Below are 26,895 nucleotides of genomic sequence, written 5' to 3'. Positions count from 1 at the left end.
AGATGAGGAAATGGCTGAGGAACTGAACAGGTTTTTTGGGTCAGTCTTCACAGTGGAAGACACAAATAACGTGCCAGTGACTGATAGAAATGAGACTATGACAGGAGAGGACCTTGAGATGATTGTTATCATTCAGGAGGTAGTGATGGGCAAGCTAATGGGGTTAAAGGTAGACAAGTCTCCTGGCTGATGGAATGCATCCCAGAGTGCTAAAAGAGATGGCTAGGGAAATTGCAAATGCACTAGTGATAATTTACCAAAATACACTAGACTCTGGGGTCGTCCCGGCGGATTGGAAATTAGCAAACGTGACGCCACTGTTTAAAAAAGGAAGTAGGCAGAAAGCGGGTAATTATAGGCCAGTGAGCTTAACTTCGGTAGTAGGGAAGATGCTGGAATCTATCATCAAGGAAGAAATAGCAAGGCATCTGGATGGAAATTGTCCCATTGGGCAGACGCAGCATGGGTTCATAAAGGACAGGTCATGCCTAAGTAATTTAGTGGAATTTTTTGAGGACATTACCAGTGCGGTAGATAATGGGGAGCCAATGGATGTGGTGTATCTGGATTTACAGAAAGCCTTTGACAAGGTGCCTCACAAAAGGTTGCTGCATAAGATAAAGATGCATGGCATTAAGGGTAAAGTAGTAGCATGGATAGAGGATTGGTTAATTAATAGAAAGCAAGAGGGGATTAATGGGTGTTTCTCTGGTTGGCAATCAGTAGCTAGTGGTGTCCCCTCAGGGATCAGTGTTGGGCTCACAATTGTTCACAATTTACATAGATGATTTGGAGTTGGGGACCAAGGGCAATGTGTCCAAGTTTGCAGACGACACTAAAATGAGTGGTAAAGCAAAAAATGCAGAGGATACTGGAAGTCTGCAGAGGGATTTGGATAGGCTAAGTGAATGGGCTAGGGTCTGGCAGATGGAATACAATGTTGACAAACGTGAGATTATCCATTTTGGTAGGAATAACAGCAAAAGAGATTATTTAAATTATAAAATATTAAAACATGCTGCTGTGCAGAGAGACCTGGGTGTGCTAGTGCATGAGTCACAAAAAGTTGGTTTACAGGTGCAACAGGTGATTAAGAAGGCAAATGGAATTTTGTCCTTCATTGCTAGAGGGATGGAGTTTAAGACTAGGGAGGTTATGCTGCAATTGTATAAGGTGTTAGTGAGGCCACACCTGGAGTACTGTGTTCAGTTTTGGTCTCCTTACCTGAGAAAGGACATACTGGTGCTGGAGGGTGTGCAGAGGAGATTCAGTCGGTTAATCCCAGTGCTGAAGGGGTTGGATTACGAGGAGAGGCTGAGTAGACTGGGACTGTACTCATTGGAATTTAGAAGGATGAGGGGGGATCTTATAGAAACATATAAAATTATGAAGGGAATAGATAGGATAGATGCAGGCAGGTATTTTCCACTGGCGGGTGAAAGCAGAACTAGGGGGCAGAGCCACAAAATAAGGGGAAGTAGATTTAGGACTGAGCTTAGGAGGAACTTCTTCACCCAAAGGGTTGTGAGTCTATGGAATTCCTTGCCCAGTGAAGCAGTTGAGGCTCCATCATTAAATGTTGTTAAGATAAAGATAGATCGATTTTTGAAGAATAAAGGGATTAAGGGTTATGGTGTTCGGGCCGGAAAGTGGAGCTGAGTCCACAAAAGATCAGCCATGATCTCATTGAATGGTGGAGCAGGCTCGAGGGGCCAGACGCCCTACTCCTGCTCCTAGTTCTTATGTTCTTATTAATATCCGATTAATAAAAACGAGTTAAAGAGATATGGGGAACAGGCACAGAGGTGGATCTGAGACCGGCAAGAGATCAGCCATGAACATGATCTGATTGAAGGGCGGAGCAGGCTTGAAGGGCCGAATGGCCTCCTTCGGCCTATCTGGAATGGAGGGGTTGTCTTCAGAGGGAAGATTGGAGAGGTTAAAGGCTGGAGTTTGAGAAGAAGGAGAGGCGACTTGATCAAAACGTTTAAGACACCAATTCGGATGGATGTGGCGAGGATGTTTCCTCTTGTGGGACAATCTGGAACAAGGGTTACTGTTTAAAAATAAGGGGTCGCCCATTTAAGTCAGAGATGAGGAGAATATTTTTCTCTCAGAGGGTGGCAAGTCTCTGGAACTCTTTTCCTCAAAGGGCAGTGGAAGCAGAATCTTTGGATATTTTTAAGGCCGAGCTGGATAGAATTGTGATGAGCACAGGGGTGAAAGGTTATCAGGGTCGGCAGGAATGTGGGGTTGTGGTTACAGTCAGATCAGCCGTGATCTTATTGAATGATGGAGCAGGCTGGAGGGGCCGAGCGGCCTATTCCTGTGCTGTAACCATCCAGTGATACAATGCACTTGGATTTGATCTCCCTGTTAGAGAAAATGGAGGGTGATATTGAGTGGGGCATGAAACAGTGAGGGTGAAGTTGCTTTTAAAAGTATACTCTACATCTACACCTGGCTGTTTTATCTCTCTCCGCCTTGAGAAAGTACAAATGGTAAAATGTTTTTCAGCAGCCAACTCCTGCTGCTGAGGGGCAGGCTGCATTCCAGTCTGTCTCTGGGTCGATGGTTGAATGGGCCACTTGCTCGTTCCTACCGGCTAGAATCTGACCCTCTGTTTGTGGACAATTGGGTCCATGCCATTTTGCCACAACCGCGAATGTGCCGGGTCACCACACGGATAGTGTGATATCCCCCACATCCATGCTACCCCTACAATTCCAACCCACTCTCCAGGTGCCTGGGCAAGCGTTGCATCATGTGCCCACCCTCTGCCGATTCTCGGCACGAGGGAGCGGTCAGAGACATCCAGTCACTGAGTCGTCTACTCACCCGGTTCCCCTTCTCTCCAGGCAGGCCCGGCAACCCGTCGAAGCCTCGGTCACCCTGCACAACACAAAGACAGGGCCTGAACACGGAGCTTACAGCTCAGCGGGAGCTCACGGTCAAATGGCAATACAACATGGAATATCACAGACTGACACACATGTACTGCCCACCAGAGGGGGACAAACAAACACACTCAGACAGACAGACACACACACACAGACAGACACACACACAGACAGATACACACACAGACACACACACAGACAGGCACACAGACAGACACACACACACACACAGACACACAGACGGACACACAGACACAAACACACACTGACACATACACAAACAGGAACACACTCACAAAGACAGCAACTAACACACTAATACTCACATATAAGGACGCACACGCACAGACAGGCATACATACAGTCACACACACAGACAGCAACATACATTAACACACACACAGACATGCACAAACACACACAGAGAAACATATACATACACAGACAAACACACACAGACATACACACACCAGCACACAACATAAAACACAGACATATATACACACACACTAACACACAGGCACACACACAAAGACACACACTAATACTCATACACACAGATATACACACGCATACACAGACTCAGACATACACGCAGAGTCAAACACGCACACAGATATACACGCACACCCACAAAGACAGCAACACACACACACTAATACTCACACACTGAGACTGACTTACACACATATAAAGGGACACACTCAGACATACACACAGATGCACGCACACACAGGTATACATACAGAAATCGACACAAAGACACAGACACACACACAGACTTACACACACGAGGAATACCTACTCAGATATACACAGCAGATATAGACAGAGGCACAGGTACGCACAGACACACACATAGACAGACAGAGACAGGCACACAGACAGGCATACACACACAGAACAGACACTCGGACACACACAGGCACAAAACATACAGGGACTGACGGTAAACTACATTTTCACACATTGAAATGAGTTATTTATCTTGCAGCTGACTAAGTGAACAGCAGGGGGTGCTTGGACCACACTTGGTTTCTCGCCTGTGCTTTGGTGTGAGGCAGAATTGATCTCAGAGGACAGAAACACTATGTCCACTGAGGGTCGGTTAGCTCAGTTGGCTGGATGGCTGGTTTGTGATGCGGACTGACACCCACAGCGTGGGTTCAATTCCCGTACCGGCTGAGGTTATTCATGAGGGCCCCGCCTCAACCTTGCCCCTTGCCTGAAGTGTGGTGACCCTCAGGTTAAATCAGCACCAGTCAGCTCTCTCTCTCTCTCAAACGGAAGAGCAGCCCATGGTCCTCTGGGCAATAGTGACTTTCACAGGAGTGGTGGAGGAGGATTAAAGGGCTGCCAACGTTATAAGAGGATTGAAAAGGGACAAAGAGATAGTCTGAGTAAGATAGGTGGAGTTTAATCTCAGTGGTGGAATTATTATTGGGCAGCACGGTAGCATTGTGGATAGCACAATTGCTTCACAGCTCCAGGGTCCCAGGTTCCAGGTTCGATTCCGGCTTGGGTCACTGTCTGTGCGGAGTCTGCACATCCTCCCCGTGTGTGCGTGGGTTTCCTCCGGGTGCTCCGGTTTCCTCCCACAGTCCAAAGATGTGCAGGTTAGGTGGATTGGCCATGATAAATTGCCCTTAATGTCCAAAATTGCCCTTAGTGTTGGGTGGGGTTACTGGGTTATGAGGATAGGGTGGAGGTGTTGACCTTGGGTAGGATGCTCTTTCCAAGAGCCGGTGCAGACTCGATGGGCCGAATGGCCTCCTTCGGCACTGTAAATTCTATGATAATCTATGAGAAACAGGGAAATCCCCGCCTTACCTTCCCCTCCGATGTCAGTCTAACGTGGCTGCCAGGAAAAGGATGGGTTTAGCCCTATTTTACGCCAATTTAACCCAGTCCTCTTCTTCCAGCCCATTTATTCCACGTCTCCCACTGCTATGCACATTAAAGCCCATTCTAATTTGCTGACATTTTCCCGCTGCAGTCTCTTACCCCCGGCTCTCGTGCCCATCTTTCCCTTCCCCCTTTGGCCTTGGGGCGCCATCTTGACTTCGCACACACACGCATGCACGTGCTCACACGCCGTCACACAAAAACATGCATACACATGCACAATGAAAAATACGTGCTCACTCAGATACACACACAAGAAACAGGGACCCACACAAATGTCTAGGTTGAGATAGCATCCCCAGAATCTGGCCGAGATGCCGGTTCCATACCTTAATTCCGGATTCCCCCGGGATTCCCCGTGAGCCGTCAGCACCGGCACGACCCTGAAACACAAGCCAGGCGTGTTACTGTGAGGCAGCAACAGGTCATCATTGCGAGATTAACAGGGTGTAAATGTGGAGAGATTGTCACTCACCCGACGTCCGGATCTGCCTGGAGGCCCCGGGGCTCCTCGGGGCCCACGTGGACCCTGTTCAACAAAAAGATACGTTATTTGCTGTACCCCTACAGTGTAACGCCAAGCACCCACCCCGTCGTCACTCACTGTAAACCTACACAGTCACTCACTGTAACCCGCACACTGTCACTCACTGTGACCTCCACACTGTCACTCACTGTAACCCCCACACAGTCACTCACTGTAACCCACACACTGTCACTCACTGTAACCCCCAACCCTGTAACCCACTGTAACCCCAACCCTGTAACTCACTGTAACCCACACACTGTCACTCACTGTAACCCACACACTGTCACTCACTGTAACCCCCAACCCTGTAACTCACTGTAACCCCCACACTGTCACTCACTGTAACCCACACACTGTCACTCACTGTAACCCCAACCCTGTAACCCACTGTAACCCCAACCCTGTAACTCACTGTAACCCACACACTGTCACTCACTGTAACCCACACACTGTCACTCACTGTAACCCCAACCCTGTAACTCACTGTAACCCCCACACTGTCACTCACTGTAACCCACACACTGTCACTCACTGTAACCCCCAACCCTGTAACCCACTGTAACCCCAACCCTGTAACTCACTGTAACCCACACACTGTCACTCACTGTAACCCACACACTGTCACTCACTGTAACCCACACACTGTCACTCACTGTAACCCCCAACCCTGTAACACACTGTAACCCCAAACCTGTAACTCACTGTAACCCACACACTGTCACTCACTGTAACCCACACACGGTCACTCACTGTAACCCCAACCCTGTAACCCACTGTAACCCCAACCCTGTAACTCACTGTAACCCCCAACCCTGTAATCCACTGTAACCCCAACACTGTAACACACTGTAACCCACACACTGTAACTCACTGCAACCCCCAACCTGTAACTCACTGTAACCCCCAACCCTGTAACTCACTGTAACCCCCAACCCTGTAACCCACTGTAACCCCAACACTGTAACCCACACACTGTAATTCACTGCAACCACCAACCCTGTAACTCACTGTAACCCCAACCCTGTAACCCACTGTAACCCCAACCCTGTAACTCACTGTAACCCACACACTGTAATTCACTGCAACCCCCAACCCTGTAACTCACTGTAACCCCAACCCTGTAACCCACTGTAACCCCAACCCTGGAGCTCACTGTAACCACAACCCTGTAACTCACTGTAACCACAAACCTGTAACCCACTGTAACCCCAACCCTGTAACTCACTGTAACCACAACCCTGTAACTCACTGTAACCCCAACCCTGTAACCAACTGTAACCCCAACCCTGTCACTCACTGTAACCCCAACACTGGAACTCACTGCAATTCCCAACCCTGTAACTCACTGTAACCCCAACCCTTTAACTCACTGTAACCACAACCCTGTAACTCACTGTAACCCCCAACCCTGTAACTCACTGTAACCCCCAACCCTGTAACTCACTGTAACCCACACACTGTAACTCACTGTAACCCCCACACTGTCACTCACTGTAACCCACACACTGTCACTCACTGTAACCCCCAACACTGTAACTCACTGTAACCACAACCCTGTAACTCACTGTAACCCCAAACCTGTAACCCACTGTAACCCCAACCATGTAACTCACTTTAAACCCAACCCTGTAACTCACTAACACCAACCCTGTAAATCACTGTAACCCCCAACCCTGTAACTCACTGCAACCCCCAACCCTGTAACTCACTGTAACCCACACACTGTAACTCACTGCAACCCCCAACCCTGTAACCGCAACCCTGTAACTCACTGCAACCCCCAACCCTGTAACTCACTGTAGCCCCCAACCCTGTAACTCACTGCAACCCCCAACCCTGTAACTCACTGTAACCCCCAACCCTTTAACTCACTGAAACCCCAACCCTGTAACTCACTGGAACCCGCACACTGGCACTCACTGTAACCCACACACTTTCACTCACTGTAACCCCCAAAATTTCACTCACTGTAACCCCCACACTGTCACTAACTGTAACCCCCACACCGTCACTCACTGTAACCCCCATACTGTCACTCACTGTGACCCACACACTCATGCACTGTAACCCCTAACTCACTGTAATCCCCACATTGTCACTCACTGTAACCAACACACTGTCACTCACTCTAACCCGCACACTATCACTCACTGTAACCCCCACACTGTCACTCACTGTAACCCCCACATTGTCACTCACTGTAACCCACACACTGTCACTCACTGTAACCAGCACACTGTCACTCACTGAAACCCCCACACTGTCACTCACTGTAACCCACACACTGTCACTCACTGTAACCAGCACACTGTCACTCACTGTAACCCCCACACTGTCACTCACTGTAACCCCCACACTGTCACTCACTGTAACCCCCACATTGTCATTCACTGTAACCCGCACACTGTCACTCACTGTAACCCGCACATTGTAACTCACTGTAACCAACACATTGTAACTCACTGTAACCAACACACTGTCACTCACTGTAACCCACACACTGTCACTCACTGTAACACACACACTGTCGCTCACAGTAACCCGCACACTGTCACTCACTGTGACCCACACACTGTCACTCACCGTAACCCTCACACAGTCACTCACTGTAACCCCCAACTCTTTCACTCACTGGAACCCTCACACTGTCACTCACTGTTCCCTACACACTGTCACTCACTGTTCCCTACACACTGTCACTCACTGTAACCCAGACACTTGTCACTCACTGTAACCCGCACATTGTCACTCACTGTAACCCACACACTAGCGCTCACTGCAACCCACACACTGTCGCTCACTGTAACCCGCACACTGTCACTCACTGTAACCCGCACACTGTCACTCACTGTAAACCCCACATTGTCACTCACTGTAACCTACACACTGTCACTCACTGTAACACCCACATTGTCACTCACTGTAACACACACACTGTCACTCACTGTAACCAGCACACTGTCACTCACTGTAACCCCCACACTGTCACTCACTGTAACCCGCACACTGTCACTCACTGTAACCCACACACTGTCACTCACTGTAACCAGCACACTGTCACTCACTGTAACCCCAACACTGTCACTCACTGTAACCCCCACACTGTCACTCACTGTAACCCCCACATTGTCACTCACTGTAACCCACACACATTCACTCACTGTACCACACACACTGTCACTCACTGTAAGCCACACACCGACGCTCACTGTAACCTAGACACTTGTCACTCACTGTAACCGGCACACTGTCATTCACATTAACCCCCACACTGTCATTCACTGTAACCCACACACAGTCACTCACTGTAACCCACACATTGTAACTCACTGTAACCCACACACTGTCACTCACTGTTCCCGACACACTGTCACTCACTGTTCCCCACGCACTGTAACCCAGACACTTGTCACTCACTGTAACCCGCACATTGTCACTCACTGTAACCCACACACTGGCGCTCACTGCAACCCACACACTGTCGCTCACTGTAACCCGCACACTGTTACTCACTGTAACCCGCACACTGTCACTCACTATAACCCCCACACTGACACTCACTGTAAACCCCACATTGTCACTCACTGTAACCAGCACACTGTCACTCACTGTAACCCCCACACTGTCACTCACTGTAACCCGCACACTGTCACTCACTGTTACACACACGCCGTCACTCACTGTAACCCGCACACTGTCGCTCAGTGTAACACACACAGTCACTCACTGTAACTCACAGACTGTCACTCACTGTGACCCACACACTGTCATTCACTGTAACCCCCACACAGTCACTCACTGTAACCCACACACTGTCACTCACTGTAACTCGCACATTGTAACTCACTGTAATCCACACACTGTCACTCACTGTAACCCACACACTGTCACTCACTGTAACACACACACTGTCGCTCACAGTAACCCGCACACTGTCACTCACTGTAATCCTCACACTGTCACTCACTGTAATCCACACACTGACACTCACGGTAACCCGCACACTGTCACTCACTGTAACACACACGCCGTCACTCACTGTAACCGGCATACTGTCGCTCACTGTAACACACACACTGTCACTCACTGTAACTCGCAGACTGTCACTCACTGTGACCCACATACTGTCACTCACTGTAAACCACACACTGTCACTTACTATAACCCCCACACTGTCACTCACTGTAACCCCCACACTGTCACTCACTGTAACACTCACACTGTCACTCACAGTAACCGACACACTGTCACTCACTGTACCCCACACACTGTCATTCACTCTAACCCACACACAGTCACTCACGGTAACCCACACACTGTCACTCACTGTAACCCACACAATGTCACTCACTGTAACCCACTCACTGTAACCCACACACTGTCACTCACTGTTACCAACACACTGTCACTCACTGTAACCCACAAACTGTCACTCACTGTAACACACACACTGTCGCTCACAATATCCCGCACACTGTCACTCACTGTACCCCACACACTGTCACTCACCGTAACCCTCACACGGTCACTCACTGTAACCCCCAACTCTTTCACTCACTGTAAACCCCATACTGTCACTCACTGTAATCACCAACTCTTTCACTCACTGGAACCCTCACACAGTCACTCACTGTAACCTACACACTGTCACTCACTGTACCTCACACACTGTCATTCACTGTACCCCACACACTGTCACTCACTATAACCCACAGACTGTCACACACTGTAACCCACACACTGTCACACACTGTAACCCACACACTGTCACTCACTGCAACCCACACACTGGTGGTCACTGTAACCCGCACATTGTCACTCACTGTAACCAACACACTGTCACACACTGTAACCCACACACTGTCGCTCACTGTAACCTTCATTCCCTCTCTCTGTAACCACACACTGTCACTCACTGTAACCCACACATTGTCACTCACTGTAACCCACACACTGGCGCTCACTGTAACCCGCACATTGTCACTCACTGTAACCTCCACACTGTCAGTCACTGTAACCCGCACACTGTCACCCACACACTGTCGCTCACTGTAAACCACACACTGTCTCTCACTGTGACCTACACACTGTCACTCACTGTAACCCACACACTGTCGCTCACTGTAACCCACAAACAGTCACTCACTGTAAACCACACATTGTCACTCACTGTGACCCACACACTGGTGCTCACTATAACCCGCATATTGTCACTCACTGTAACCCACACACTGTCACTCACAGTAACCCGCACACTGTCACTCACTATAAACCGCACACTGTCACTCGCGGTAACCTACACACGGTCGCTCACTGTAACCCACACACTGTCACTCACTGAAACCCACACACTGTACCCCACACACTGTCACTCACTGTGACCCACACACTGTCACTCACTGTAACCTACAAACTGTCACTCAGTGTACCCCACACACTGTCACTCACTGTAAACCCCACACACTCACTCACTGTAACCCCCAACTCTTTCACTCACTGTAACCCCCACACTGTCACTCACTGTCCCCACACACATTCTCTCACTGTACCACACACACTGTCACTCACTGTAAGCCACACACCGACGCTCACTGTAACCTAGACACTTGTCACTCACTGTAACCTGCACACTGTCATTCACTGTAACCCCCACACAGTCACTCACGGTAACCCACACACTGTCACTCACTGTAACACACACACTGTCACTCACTGTAACCCACACACTGTCACTCACTGTAACCCACACACTGTCACTCACTGTAACACAAACACTGTCGCTCACAGTATCCCGCACACTGTCACTCACTGTAACCCTCACACTGTTACTCACTGTAACCACCACACTGTCCCTCACTGTGACCCACACACTGTCACTCACTGTAACCCTCACAATGTCACTCACTGTAACCTACACACTGTCACTCACTGTACCCCACACACTGTCACTCACTGTAACCCTCACAGTCACTCACTGTAACCCGCACATTGTAACTCACTGTAACCAACACACTGTCACTCACTGTAACCCACACACTGTCACTCACTGTAACACACACACTGTCGCTCACAGTAACCCGCACACTGTCACTCACCGTAAACCTCACACAGTCACTCACTGCAACCCCCAACTCTTTCACTCACTGGAACCCTCACACTGTCACTCACTGTTCCCTACACACTGTCACTCACTGTTCCCTACACACTGTCACTCACTGTAACCCAGACACTTGTCACTCACTGTAACCCGCACATTGTCACTCACTGTAACCCACACACTGGCGCTCACTGCAACCCACACACTGTCGCTCACTGTAACCCGAACACTGTTACTCACTGTAACCCGCACACTGTCACTCACTATAACCCCCACACTGTCACTCACTGTAAACCCCACATTGTCACTCACTGTAACCAGCACACTGTCACTCACTGTAACCCCCACACTGTCACTCACTGTAACCCGCACACTGTCACTCACTGTAACCCACACACTGTCACTCACTGTAACCAGCACACTGTCACTCACTGTAACCCCAACACTGTCACTCACTGTAACCCCCACACTGTCACTCACTGTAACCCCCACATTGTCACTCACTGTAACCCGCACACTGTCACTCACTGTTACACACACGCCGTCACTCACTGTAACCCGCACACTGTCGCTCACTGTAACACACTCACTGTCACTCACTGTAACCCCCACACAGTCACTCACCGTAACTCGCACATTGTAACTCACTGTAATCCACACACTGTCACTCACTGTAACCCACACACTGTCACTCACTGTAACCCTCACAATGTCACTCACTGTAACCTACACACTGTCACTCACTGTACCCCACACACTGTCACTCACCGTAACCCTCACACGGTCACTCACTGTAACCCCCAACTCTTTCACTCACTGTAAACCCCATACTGTCACTCACTGTAATCACCAACTCTTTCACTCACTGGAACCCTCACACAGTCACTCACTGTAACCTACACACTGTCACTCACTGTACCTCACACACTGTCATTCACTGTACCCCACACACTGTCACTCACTATAACCCACAGACTGTCACACACTGTAACCCACACACTGTCACTCACTGCAACCCACACACTGGCGGTCACTGTAACCCGCACATTGTCACTCACTGTAACCCGCACACTGTCACACACTGTAACCCACACACTGTCGCTCACTGTGACCTACATTCCCTCTCTCTGTAACCACACACTGTCACTCACTGTAACCCACACATTGTCACTCACTGTAACCCACACACTGGCGCTCACTGTAACCCGCACATTGTCACTCACTGTAACCTCCACACTGTCAGTCACTGTAACCCGCACACTGTCACCCACACACTGTCGCTCACTGTAAACCACACACTGTCTCTCACTGTGACCTACACACTGTCACTCACTGTAACCCACACACTGTCGCTCACTGTAACCCACAAACAGTCACTCACTGTAAAGCACACATTGTCACTCACTGTGACCCACACACTGGTGCTCACTATAACCCGCATATTGTCACTCACTGTAACCCACACACTGTCACTCACAGTAACCCGCACACTGTCACTCACTATAACCCGCACACTGTCACTCGCGGTAACCTACACACGGTCGCTCACTGTAACCCACACACTGTCACTCACTGAAACCCACACACTGTCACTCACTGTAACCCTCCCACTGTCAGTCACTCTAACCCACACACTGTACCCCACACACTGTCACTCACTGTGACCCACACACTGTCACTCACTGTAACCTACAAACTGTCACTCAGTGTACCCCACACACTGTCACTCACTGTAAACCCCACACACTCACTCACTGTAACCCCCAACTCTTTCACACACTGTAACCCACACACTGTCACTCACTGCAACCCACACACTGGCGGTCACTGTAACCCGCACATTGTCACTCACTGTAACCCGCACACTGTCACACACTGTAACCCACACACTGTCGCTCACTGTAACCTACATTCCCTCTCTCTGTAACCACACACTGTCACTCACTGTAACCCACACATTGTCACTCACTGTAACCCACACACTGGCGCTCACTGTAACCCGCACATTGTCACTCACTGTAACCTCCACACTGTCAGTCACTGTAACCCGCACACTGTCACCCACACACTGTCGCTCACTGTAAACCACACACTGTCTCTCACTGTGACCTACACACTGTCACTCACTGTAACCCACACACTGTCGCTCACTGTAACCCACAAACAGTCACTCACTGTAAAGCACACATTGTCACTCACTGTGACCCACACACTGGTGCTCACTATAACCCGCATATTGTCACTCACTGTAACCCACACACTGTCACTCACAGTAACCCGCACACTGTCACTCACTATAACCCGCACACTGTCACTCGCGGTAACCTACACACGGTCGCTCACTGTAACCCACACACTGTCACTCACTGAAACCCACACACTGTCACTCACTGTAACCCTCCCACTGTCAGTCACTCTAACCCACACACTGTACCCCACACACTGTCACTCACTGTGACCCACACACTGTCACTCACTGTAACCTACAAACTGTCACTCAGTGTACCCCACACACTGTCACTCACTGTAAACCCCACACACTCACTCACTGTAACCCCCAACTCTTTCACTCACTGTAACCCCCACACTGTCACTCACTGTCCCCACACACATTCACTCACTGTACCACACACACTGTCACTCACTGTAAGCCACACACCGACGCTCACTGTAACCTAGACACTTGTCACTCACTGTAACCTGCACACTGTCATTCACTGTAACCCCCACACAGTCACTCACAGTAACCCACACACTGTCACTCACTGTAACACACACACTGTCACTCACTGTAACCCACACACTGTCACTCACTGTAACCCACACACTGTCACTCACTGTTACCAACACACTGTCACTCACTGTAACCCACACACTGTCACTCACTGTAACACAAACACTGTCGCTCACAGTATCCCGCACACTGTCACTCACTGTAACCCTCACACTGTTACTCACTGTAACCACCACACTGTCCCTCACTGTGACCCACACACTGTCACCAACTGTAACCCTCACAATGTCACTCACTGTAACCCTCACAGTCACTCACTGTAACCCACACACTGTCACTCACTGTAACCCGCACATTGTAACTCACTGTAACCAACACACTGTCACTCACTGTAACCCACACACTGTCACTCACTGTAACACACACACTGTCGCTCACAGTAACCCGCACACTGTCACTCACCGTAACCCTCACACAGTCACTCACTGCAACCCCCAACTCTTTCACTCACTGGAACCCTCACACTGTCACTCACTGTTCCCTACACACTGTCACTCACTGTTCCCTACACACTGTCACTCACTGTAACCCAGACACTTGTCACTCACTGTAACCCGCACATTGTCACTCACTGTAACCCACACACTGGCGCTCACTGCAACCCACACACTGTCGCTCACTGTAACCCGCACACTGTTACTCACTGTAACCCGCACACTGTCACTCACTATAACCCCCACACTGTCACTCACTGTAAACCCCACATTGTCACTCACTGTAACCAGCACACTGTCACTCACTGTAACCCCCACACTGTCACTCACTGTAACCCGCACACTGTCACTCACTGTAACCCACACACTGTCACTCACTGTAACCAGCACACTGTCACTCACTGTAACCCCAACACTGTCACTCACTGTAACCCCCACACTGTCACTCACTGTAACCCCCACATTGTCACTCACTGTAACCCGCACACTGTCACTCACTGTGACCCACACACTGTCATTCACTGTAACCCCCACACAGTCACTCACTGTAACTCGCACATTGTAACTCACTGTAATCCACACACTGTCACTCACTGTAACCCACACACTGTCACTCACTGTAACACACACACTGTCGCTCACAGTAACCAGCACACTGTCACTCACTGTAATCCTCACACTGTTACTCACTGTAACCCACACACTGTCACCCCCACACTGTCACTCACTGTAACCACCACACTGTCACTCACTGTGACCCACATACTGTCATTCACTGTAACCCACACACTGTCACTTACTATAACCCCCACACTGTCACTCACTGTAACCCCCACACTGTCACTCACTCTACCCCACACACTGTCACTCACTGTGACCCACACACTGTCACTCACTGTAACACTCACACTGTCACTCACAGTAACCTACACACTGTCACTCACTGTACCCCACACACTGTCATTCACTCTAACCCCCACACAGTCACTCACGGTAACCCACACACTGTCACTCACTGTAACCCACACACTGTCACTCACTGTAACCCACACACTGTCACTCACTGTAACCCACACACTGTCACTCACTGTAACCCTCACAATGTCACTCACTGTAACCACCACACTGTCACTCACTGTGACCCACACACTATCACTCACTGTAACCCTCACAATGTCACTCACTGTAACCTACACACTGTCACTCACTGTAACCCTCACACGGTCACTCACTGTAACCCTCAACTCTTTCACTCACTGTAAACCCCATACTGTCACTCACTGTAATCACCAACTCTTTCACTCACTGGAACCCTCACACAGTCACTCACTGTAACCTACACACTGTCACTCACTGTACCTCACACACTGTCATTCACTGTACCCCACACACTGTCACTCACTATAACCCACAGACTGTCACACACTGTAACCCACACACTGTCACTCACTGCAACCCACACACTGGCGGTCACTGTAACCCGCATATTGTCACTCACTGTAACCCACACACTGTCACTCACAGTAACCCGCACACTGTCACTCACTATAACCCGCACACTGTCGCTCGCGGTGACCTACACACGGTCGCTCACTGTAACCCACACACTGTCACTCACTGTAACCCACACACTGTCACTCACTGTAACCCTCCCACTGTCAGTCACTCTAACCCACACACTGTACCCCACACACTGTCTCTCACTGTGACCCACACACTGTCACTCACTGTAAACCCCACACCCTCACTCACTGTAACCCCCCAACTCTTTCACTCACTGTAACCCCCACATTGTCACTCACTGTCCCCACACACATTCACTCACTGTACCACACACACTGTCACTCACTGTAACCCACACACCGACGCTCACTGTAACCTAGACACTTGTCACTCACTGTAACCTGCACACTGTCATTCACTGTAACCCCCACACAGTCACTCACGGTAACCCACACACTGTCACTCACTGTAACCCACACACTGTCACTCACTGTAACCCACACACTGTCACTCACTGTAACCCACACACTGTCACTCACTGTTACCAACACACTGTCACTCACTGTAACCCACACACTGTCACTCACTGTAACACAAACACTGTCGCTCACTGTGACCCACACACTGTCACTCACTGTAACCCCCACACTGTCACTCACTGTACCCCACACACTGTCACTCACTGTGACCCACACACTGTCACTCACTGTAACACTCACACTGTCACTCACAGTAACCTACACACTGTCACTCACTGTACCCCACACACTGTCATTCACTCTAACCCCCACACAGTCACTCACGGTAACCCACACACTGTCACTCACTGTAACCCACACACTGTCACTCACTGTAACCCACACACTGTCACTCACTGTTACCAACACACTGTCAGTCACTCTAACCCACACACAGTACCCCACACACTGTCTCTCACTGTGACCCACACACTGTCACTCACTGTAACCCTCACACTGTCACTCACTGTAACCTACAAACTGTCACTCAGTGTACCCCACACACTGTCACTCACTGTAAACCCCACACCCTCACTCACTGTAACCCCCCAACTCTTTCACTCACTGTAACCCCCGCACTGTCACTCACTGTCCCCACACACATTCACTCACTGTACCACACACACTGTCACTCACTGTAAGCCACACACCGACGCTCACTGTAACCTAGACACTTGTCACTCACTGTAACCTGCACACTGTCATTCACTGTAACCCCCACACAGTCACTCACGGTAACCCACACACTGTCACTCAGTGTAACCCACACACTGTCACTCACTGTAACCCACACACTGTCACTCACTGTAACCCACACACTGTCACTCACTGTTACCAACACACTGTCACTCACTGTAACCCACACACTGTCACTCACTGTAACACAAACACCGTCGCTCACAGTATCCCGCACACTGTCACTCACTGTAACCCTCACACTGTTACTCACTGTAACCACCACACTGTCCCTCACTGTGACCCACACACTGTCACTCACTGTAACCCTCACAATGTCACTCACTGTAAACTACACACTGTCACTCACTGTACCACACACTGTCACTCACCGTAACCCTCACACTGTCACTCACTGTAACCCACACACTGTCACTCACTGTTACCAACACACTGTCACTCACTGTAACCCACACACTGTCACTCACTGTAACACAAACACTGTCGCTCACTGTGACCCACACACTGTCACTCACTGTAACCCCCACACTGTCACTCACTGTACCCCACACACTGTCACTCACTGTGACCCACACACTGTCACTCACTGTAACACTCACACTGTCACTCACAGTAACCTACACACTGTCACTCACTGTACCCCACACACTGTCATTCACTCTAACCCCCACACAGTCACTCACGGTAACCCACACACTGTCACTCACTGTAACCCACACACTGTCACTCACTGTAACCCACACACTGTCACTCACTGTTACCAACACACTGTCAGTCACTCTAACCCACACACTGTACCCCACACACTGTCTCTCACTGTGACCCACACACTGTCACTCACTGTAACCCTCACACTGTCACTCACTGTAACCTACAAACTGTCACTCAGTGTACCCCACACACTGTCACTCACTGTAAACCCCACACCCTCACTCACTGTAACCCCCCAACTCTTTCACTCACTGTAACCCCCGCACTGTCACTCACTGTCCCCACACACATTCACTCACTGTACCACACACACTGTCACTCACTGTAAGCCACACACCGACGCTCACTGTAACCTAGACACTTGTCACTCACTGTAACCTGCACACTGTCATTCACTGTAACCCCCACACAGTCACTCACGGTAACCCACACACTGTCACTCAGTGTAACCCACACACTGTCACTCACTGTAACCCACACACTGTCACTCACTGTAACCCACACACTGTCACTCACTGTTACCAACACACTGTCACTCACTGTAACCCACACACTGTCACTCACTGTAACACAAACACCGTCGCTCACAGTATCCCGCACACTGTCACTCACTGTAACCCTCACACTGTTACTCACTGTAACCACCACACTGTCCCTCACTGTGACCCACACACTGTCACTCACTGTAACCCTCACAATGTCACTCACTGTAAACTACACACTGTCACTCACTGTACCACACACTGTCACTCACCGTAACCCTCACACGGTCACTCACTGTAACCCACAACTCTTTCACTCACTGTAACCCCCATACTGTCACTCACTGTAATCACCAACTCTTTCACTCACTGGAACCCTCACACTGTCACTCACTATAATCCACAGACTGTCACACACTGTAACCCACACACTGTCACTCACTGTAACCCACACACTGTCACTTACTATAACCCCCACACTGTCACTCACTGTAACCCCCACACTGTCACTCACTGTAACCCCCACACTGTCACTCACTCTACCCCACACACTGTCACTCACTGTGACCCACACACTGTCACTCACTGTAACACTCACACTGTCACTCACAGTAACCTACACACAGTCACTCACTGTACCCCACACACTGTCATTCACTCTAACCCCCACACAGTCACTCACGGTAACCCACACACTGTCACTCACTGTAACCCACACACTGTCACTCACTGTAACCCACACACTGTCACTCACTGTAACCCTCACAATGTCACTCACTGTAACCACCACACTGTCACTCACTGTACCCCACACACTGTCACTCACCGTAACCCTCACACGGTCACTCACTGTAACCCTCAACTCTTTCACTCACTGTAAACCCCATACTGTCACTCACTGTAATCACCAACTCTTTCACTCACTGGAACCCTCACACAGTCACTCACTGTAACCTACACACTGTCACTCACTGTACCTCACACACTGTCATTCACTGTACCCCACACACTGTCACTCACTATAACCCACAGACTGTCACACACTGTAACCCACACACTGTCACTCACTGCAACCCACACACTGGCGGTCACTGTAACCCGCACATTGTCACTCACTGTAATCCGCACACTGTCACACACTGTAACCCACACACTGTCGCTCACTGTAACCTACACACTGTCACTCACTGTAACCCACATTCCCTCTCTCTGTAACCCACACAGTGTCACTCACTGTAACCCACACATTGTCACTCACTGTAACCCACACACTGGCGCTCACTGTAACCCGCAAATTGTCACTCACTGTAACCTCCACACTGTCAGTTACTGTAACCCGCACACTGTCACCCACACACTGTCGCTCACTGAAAACCACACACTGTCACTCACTGTGACCTACACACTGTCACTCACTGTAACCCACACACTGTCGCTCACTGTAATCCACAAACAGTCACTCACTGTAAACCACACATTGTCACTCACTGCGACCCACACACTGGTGCTCACTATAACCCGCATATTGTCACTCACTGTAACCCACACACTGTCACTCACAGTAACCCGCACACTGTCACTCACTATAACCCGCACACTGTCGCTCGCGGTGACCTACACACGGTCGCTCACTGTAACCCACACACTGTCACTCACTGTAACCCACACACTGTCACTCACTGTAACCCTCCCACTGTCAGTCACTCTAACCCACACACTGTACCCCACACACTGTCTCTCACTGTGACCCACACACTGTCACTCACTGTAACCCTCACACTGTCACTCACTGTAACCTACAAACTGTCACTCAGTGTACCCCACACACTGTCACTCACTGTAAACCCCACACTCTCACTCACTGTAACCCCCCAACTCTTTCACTCACTGTAACCCCCACACTGTCACTCACTGTCCCCACACACATTCACTCACTGTACCACACACACTGTCACTCACTGTAAGCCACACACCGACGCTCACTGTAACCTAGACACTTGTCACTCACTGTAACCTGCACACTGTCATTCACTGTAACCCCCACACAGTCACTCACGGTAACCCACACACTGTCACTCACTGTAACCCACACACTGTCACTCACTGTAACCCACACACTGTCACTCACTGTAACCCACACACTGTCACTCACTGTTACCAACACACTGTCACTCACTGTAACTCACTGTAACCCACACACTGTCACTCACTGTAACACAAACACTGTCGCTCACTGTGACCCACACACTGTCACTCACTGTAACCCCCACACTGTCACTCACTGTACCCCACACACTGTCACTCACTGTGACCCACACACTGTCACTCACTGTAACACTCACACTGTCACTCACAGTAACCTACACACTGTCACTCACTGTACCCCACACACTGTCATTCACTCTAACCCCCACACAGTCACTCACGGTAACCCACACACTGTCACTCACTGTAACCCACACACTGTCACTCACTGTAACCCACACACTGTCACTCACTGTTACCAACACACTGTCAGTCACTCTAACCCACACACTGTACCCCACACACTGTCTCTCACTGTGACCCACACACTGTCACTCACTGTAACCCACACACTGTCACTCACTGTAACCCACACACTGTCACTCACTGTAACCCACACACTGTCACTCACTGTGACCCACACACTGTCACTCACTATAACCCGCACACTGTCGCTCGCGGTGACCTACACACGGTCGCTCACTGTAACCCACACACTGTCACTCACTGTAACCCACACACTGTCACTCACTGTAACCCACACACTGTCACTCACAGTAACCCGCACACTGTCACTCACTATAACCCGCACACTGTCGCTCGCGGTGACCTACACACGGTCGCTCACTGTAACCCACACACTGTCACTCACTGTAACCCACACACTGTCACTCACTGTAACCAACCCACTGTCAGTCACTCTAACCCACACACTGTACCCCACACACTGTCTCTCACTGTGACCCACAAACTGTCACTCACTGTAACCCTCACACTGTCACTCACTGTAACCTACAAACTGTCACTCAGTGTACCCCACACACTGTCACTCACTGTAAACCCCACACCCTCACTCACTGTAACCCCCCAACTCTTTCACTCACTGTAACCCCCGCACTGTCACTCACTGTCCCCACACACATTCACTCACTGTACCACACACACTGTCACTCACTGTAAGCCACACACCGACGCTCACTGTAACCTGCACACTGTCATTCACTGTAACCCCCACACAGTCACTCACGGTAACCCACACACTGTCACTCAGTGTAACCCACACACTGTCACTCACTGTAACCCACACACTGTCACTCACTGTAACCCACACACTGTCACTCACAGTTACCAACACACTGTCACTCACTGTAACCCACACACTGTCACTCACTGTAACACAAACACCGTCGCTCACAGTATCCCGCACACTGTCACTCACTGTAACCCTCACACTGTTACTCACTGTAACCACCACACTGTCCCTCACTGTAACCCAACACACTGTCACTCACTGTAACCCATACAGTGTCGCTCACTGTAACCCACACACTGTCGCTCACTGTAACCCACACACTGTCGCTCACTGTAACGAACACACTGGCGCTCACTATAACACGCATCCTGTCACTCGCTGTAACCTACACACTGTCACTCACTGTAACCCACACTGTCACTCACTGTAACTCGCACACTGTCACTCACTGTAACCCACACACTGTCACTCGCTGTAACCCAGACACTTGTCACTCACTGTAACCTCCACACTGTCAGTCACTGTAACCCACACACTGTCGCTCACTGTAACCGAGGCAATTGTCACTCACTGTAATCCGCACACTGTCACTCACTGTACGTCGCACAGTGTCACTCACTATAACCCTCAGACTGTCACTTACTGTACCCCACACACTGGCACTCACTGTGACACACACACTGTCACTCACTGTAACCATCACACTGTCACTCACCGTACCCCACACACTGGCACTCACTGTGACCCACACACTGTCGCTCACTGTAACACACACACTATCGCTCACTGTAACCCACACACTGTCGCTCACTGTAACCCACACACTGTCACTCACAGTAACCTACACACTGTCACTCACTGTACCCCACACACTGTCATTCACTGTAACCCACACAGTCACTCACTGTAACCCACACACTGTCACTCACTGTAACCCGCACATTGTAACTCACTGTAACCCACACACTGTCACTCACTGTTCCCTACACACTGTCACTCACTGTACCCCACACACTGTCACTCACTGTAACCCGCACACTATCACTCACTATAACCCGCACAATGTCACTCACTGTAACCCACACACTGTCGCTCACTGTAACCCACACACTGTCGCTCACTGTAACCCACACACTGACGCTCACTGTAACTAACAAACTGGCGCTCACTATAACCCGCATACTGTCACTCGCTGTAACCTACACACTGTCACACACAGTAACCCACACACTGTCGCTCACTGTAACCTACACACTGTCACTCACTGTAACCCACACTCTCTCTCACTATAACCCACACACTGTCACTCAATGTAACCCACACATGGTCAATCACTGTAACCCACACATTGTCACACACGGTAACCCACACACTGTCGCTCACTGTAACCTACACACTGTCACTCACTGTAACCCACACTCTCTCTCACTGTAACCCACACACTGTCACTCAATGTTACCCACACATGGTCACTCACTGTAACCCACACATTGTCACTCACTGTAACCCACACACTGGCACTCACTGTGACACACACACTATCACTCACTGTAACCATCACACTGTCACTCACCGTACCCCACACACTGGCACTCACTGTGACCCACACACTGTCGCTCACTGTAACACACACACTATCGCTCACTGTAACCGAGGCAATTGTAATCCGCACACTGTCACTCACTGTACCTCGCACAGTGTCACTCACTATAACCATCACACTGTCACTTAGTGTACCCCACACACTGGCACTCACTGTGACACACACACTGTAACTCACTGTAACCATCACACTGTCACTCACCGTACCCCACACACTGGCACTCACTGTGACCCACACACTGTCGCTCACTGTAACACACACACTATCGCTCACTGTAACCCACACACTGTCGCTCACTGTAACCCACACACTGTCACTCACAGTAACCTACACACTGTCACTCACTGTACCCCACACACTGTCATTCACTGTAACCCACACACAGTCACTCACTGTAACCCGCACATTGTAACTCACTGTAACCCACACACTGTCACTCACTGTTCCCTACACACTGTCACTCACTGTACCCCACACACTGTCACTCACTGTATCCCGCACACTGTCACTCACTATAACCCGCACAATGTCACTCACTGTAACCCGCACATTGTCACTCACTGCAACCACACACTGGCGGTCACTGTAACCCGCACATTGTCACTCACTTTAACCCACACACTGTCACTCACTGTAACCCACACGGTGTCGCTCACTGTAACCCACACACTGTCGCTCACTGTAACCCACACACTGTCGCTCACTGTAACCCACACACTGTCGCTCACTGTAACTAACACACAGGCGCTCACTATAACCCGCACACTGTCACTCGCTGTAACCTACACACTGCCACACACGGTAACCCACACACTGTCGCTCACTGTAACCTACACACTGTCACTCACTGTAACCCACACTCTCTCTCACTGTAACCCACACACTGTCACTCAATGTTACCCACACAAGATCACTCACTGGAACTCACACATTGTCACTCACTGTAACCCACACACTGGCGATCACTGTAACCCGCACATTGTCACTCACTGTAACCCACACACTGTCACTCACTGTGACTCCCACACTCTCATTCACTGTAACCTGCACACTGTCACACACTGTAACCCACACACTGTCGCTCACTGTAACCTACACACTGTCACTCACTGTAACCCACACTCCCTCTCACTGTAACCCACACACTGTCACTCACTGTAACCCACACATTGTCACTCACTGTAACCCACACACTGGCGCTCACTGTAACCCGCACATTGTCACTCACTGTAACCTCCACGCTGTCAGTCACTGTAACCCGCACACTGTCACCCACACACTGTCGCTCACTGTAAACCACACACTGTCACTCACTGTGACCTACACACTGTCACTCACTGTAACCCACAAACTGTCGCTCACTGTAACCCACAAACAGTCACTCACTGTAAACCACACATTGTCACTGACTGTGACCCACACACTGGTGCTCACTATAACCCGCACATTGTCACTCACTGTAACCCACACACTGTCACTCACTGTATCCCACACACTGTCACTCACTGTAAACCCCACACTGTCACTCACTGTATCCCACACACTGTCACTCACTGTGACCCACACACAGTCACTCACTGTAACCCACACACTGTCACATACTGTAACTTACACACGGTCACTCACTGTAACCCGCACAATGTCACTTACTGTAACCCGCACGCTGTCGCTCACTGTAACCCAATACACTTGTCACTCACTGTAACCCACACACTGGCGCTCACTATAACTCGCACACTGTCACTCGCTGTAACCTACGCACTGTCACACACTGTAAACCACACACTGTCGCTCACTGTAACCTACACACTGTCACTCACTGTAACCCACACACTGTCACTCACTGTAACCCACACAGTCACTCACAGTAACCCACACATTGTCACTCACTGGAACCCACACAATGGCGCTCACTGTAACCCGCACATTGTCACTCACTGTAACCCACACACTGTCACTCACTGTAACCCACACACGGTTGCTCACTGTAACCCACACAATGTCACTCACTGTAACCCACATACTGTCACTCACTGTAACCCACACACTGTCACTCACTGTAACCCAGACACTTGTCACTCACTGTAACCCACACACTTGTCACTCACTGTAACCTCCACACTGTCAGTCACTGTACCCCACACACTGTCACTCACTGTAACCCACACACTGTCACTCACATTGACCTACACACTATCACTCACTGTAACCCACACACTGTCGCTCACTGTAACCCACAAACAGTCACTCACTGTAAACCACACATTGTCACTCACTGTGACCCACACACTGGTGCTCACTAGAACCCGCACATTGTCACTCACTGCAACCCACACACTGTCACTCACTGTATCCCACACACTGTCACTAACTGTAACCCACACACTGTCACATACTGTAACCTACACACGGTCACTCACTGTAACCGGCACAATGTCACATACTGTAACCCGCTCACTGTAACCCACACACTGGCGCTCACGCAAATCGCACGTCGTCACTCACTGTAACCCACACACTGTCACTCACAGTAACCCGCACACTGTCACTCACTATAACCCGCACACTGTCACTCGCGGTGACCTACACACTGTCGCTCACTGTAATCCACACACTGTCACTCACTGTAACCCTCCCACTGTCACTCACTCTAACCCACACACTGTCACTCACTGTACCCCACACACTGGCGCTCGCTGTAACCCGCACATTGTCACTCACTGTAACCCACACACTGTCACTCACTATAACCCACACACTGTCACTCACTGTGACTCCCACACTCTCACTCACTGTAACCCGCACACTGTCACACACTGTAACCCACACACTGTCGCTCACTGTAACCTACACACTGTCACTCACTGTAACCCACACTCCCTCTCACTGTAACCCACACACTGTCACTCACTGTAACCCACACATTGTCACTCACTGTAACCCACACACTGGCGCTCACTGTAACCCGCACATTGTCACTCACTTTAACCTCCACACTGTCAGTCACTGTAACACGCACACTGTCACTCACTGTAACCCGCACACTGTCACACACGGTAACCCACACACTGTCGCTCACTGTAACCTACACACTGTCACTCACTGTAACCCACACTCCCTCTCACTGTAACCCACACACTGTCACTCACTGTAACCCACACATTGTCACTCACTGTAACCTCCACACTGTCAGTCACTGTAACCCGCACACTGCGACCCACACACTGTCACTAACTGTAACCCACACACTGTCACATACTGTAACCTACACACGGTCACTCACTGTAACCGGCACAATGTCACATACTGTAACCCGCTCACTGTAACCCACACACTGGCGCTCACGTAAATCGCACGTCGTCACTCACTGTAACCCACACACTGTCACTCACAGTAACCCGCACACTGTCACTCACTATAACCCGCACACTGTCACTCGCGGTGAC

General features: G+C 50.1%; 1 protein-coding gene across 7 annotated transcripts in view; it reads right to left on the bottom strand.

Moving 5' to 3' along the window:
- LOC140390254 (collagen alpha-1(V) chain-like) overlaps positions 1-26,895 on the bottom strand; it is a 409,209-nt gene that overhangs the window by 118,121 nt on the left and 264,193 nt on the right. For all 7 annotated transcript variants that reach the window (XM_072475252.1, XM_072475254.1, XM_072475255.1 and 4 more), the window contains 3 exons: positions 5,281-5,334; positions 5,135-5,188; positions 2,839-2,892 (listed from right to left, as the gene is read on the bottom strand). In XM_072475252.1, the coding sequence (XP_072331353.1) occupies positions 2,839-2,892; positions 5,135-5,188; positions 5,281-5,334 (162 nt within the window). The remainder of the gene's footprint in view (positions 1-2,838; positions 2,893-5,134; positions 5,189-5,280; positions 5,335-26,895) is intronic.

Source organism: Scyliorhinus torazame, chromosome 14, assembly GCF_047496885.1.
Source record: "Scyliorhinus torazame isolate Kashiwa2021f chromosome 14, sScyTor2.1, whole genome shotgun sequence".
Lineage (NCBI taxonomy): Eukaryota > Metazoa > Chordata > Chondrichthyes > Carcharhiniformes > Scyliorhinidae > Scyliorhinus > Scyliorhinus torazame.
This window is presented reverse-complemented; position numbering and strand designations above follow the sequence as displayed.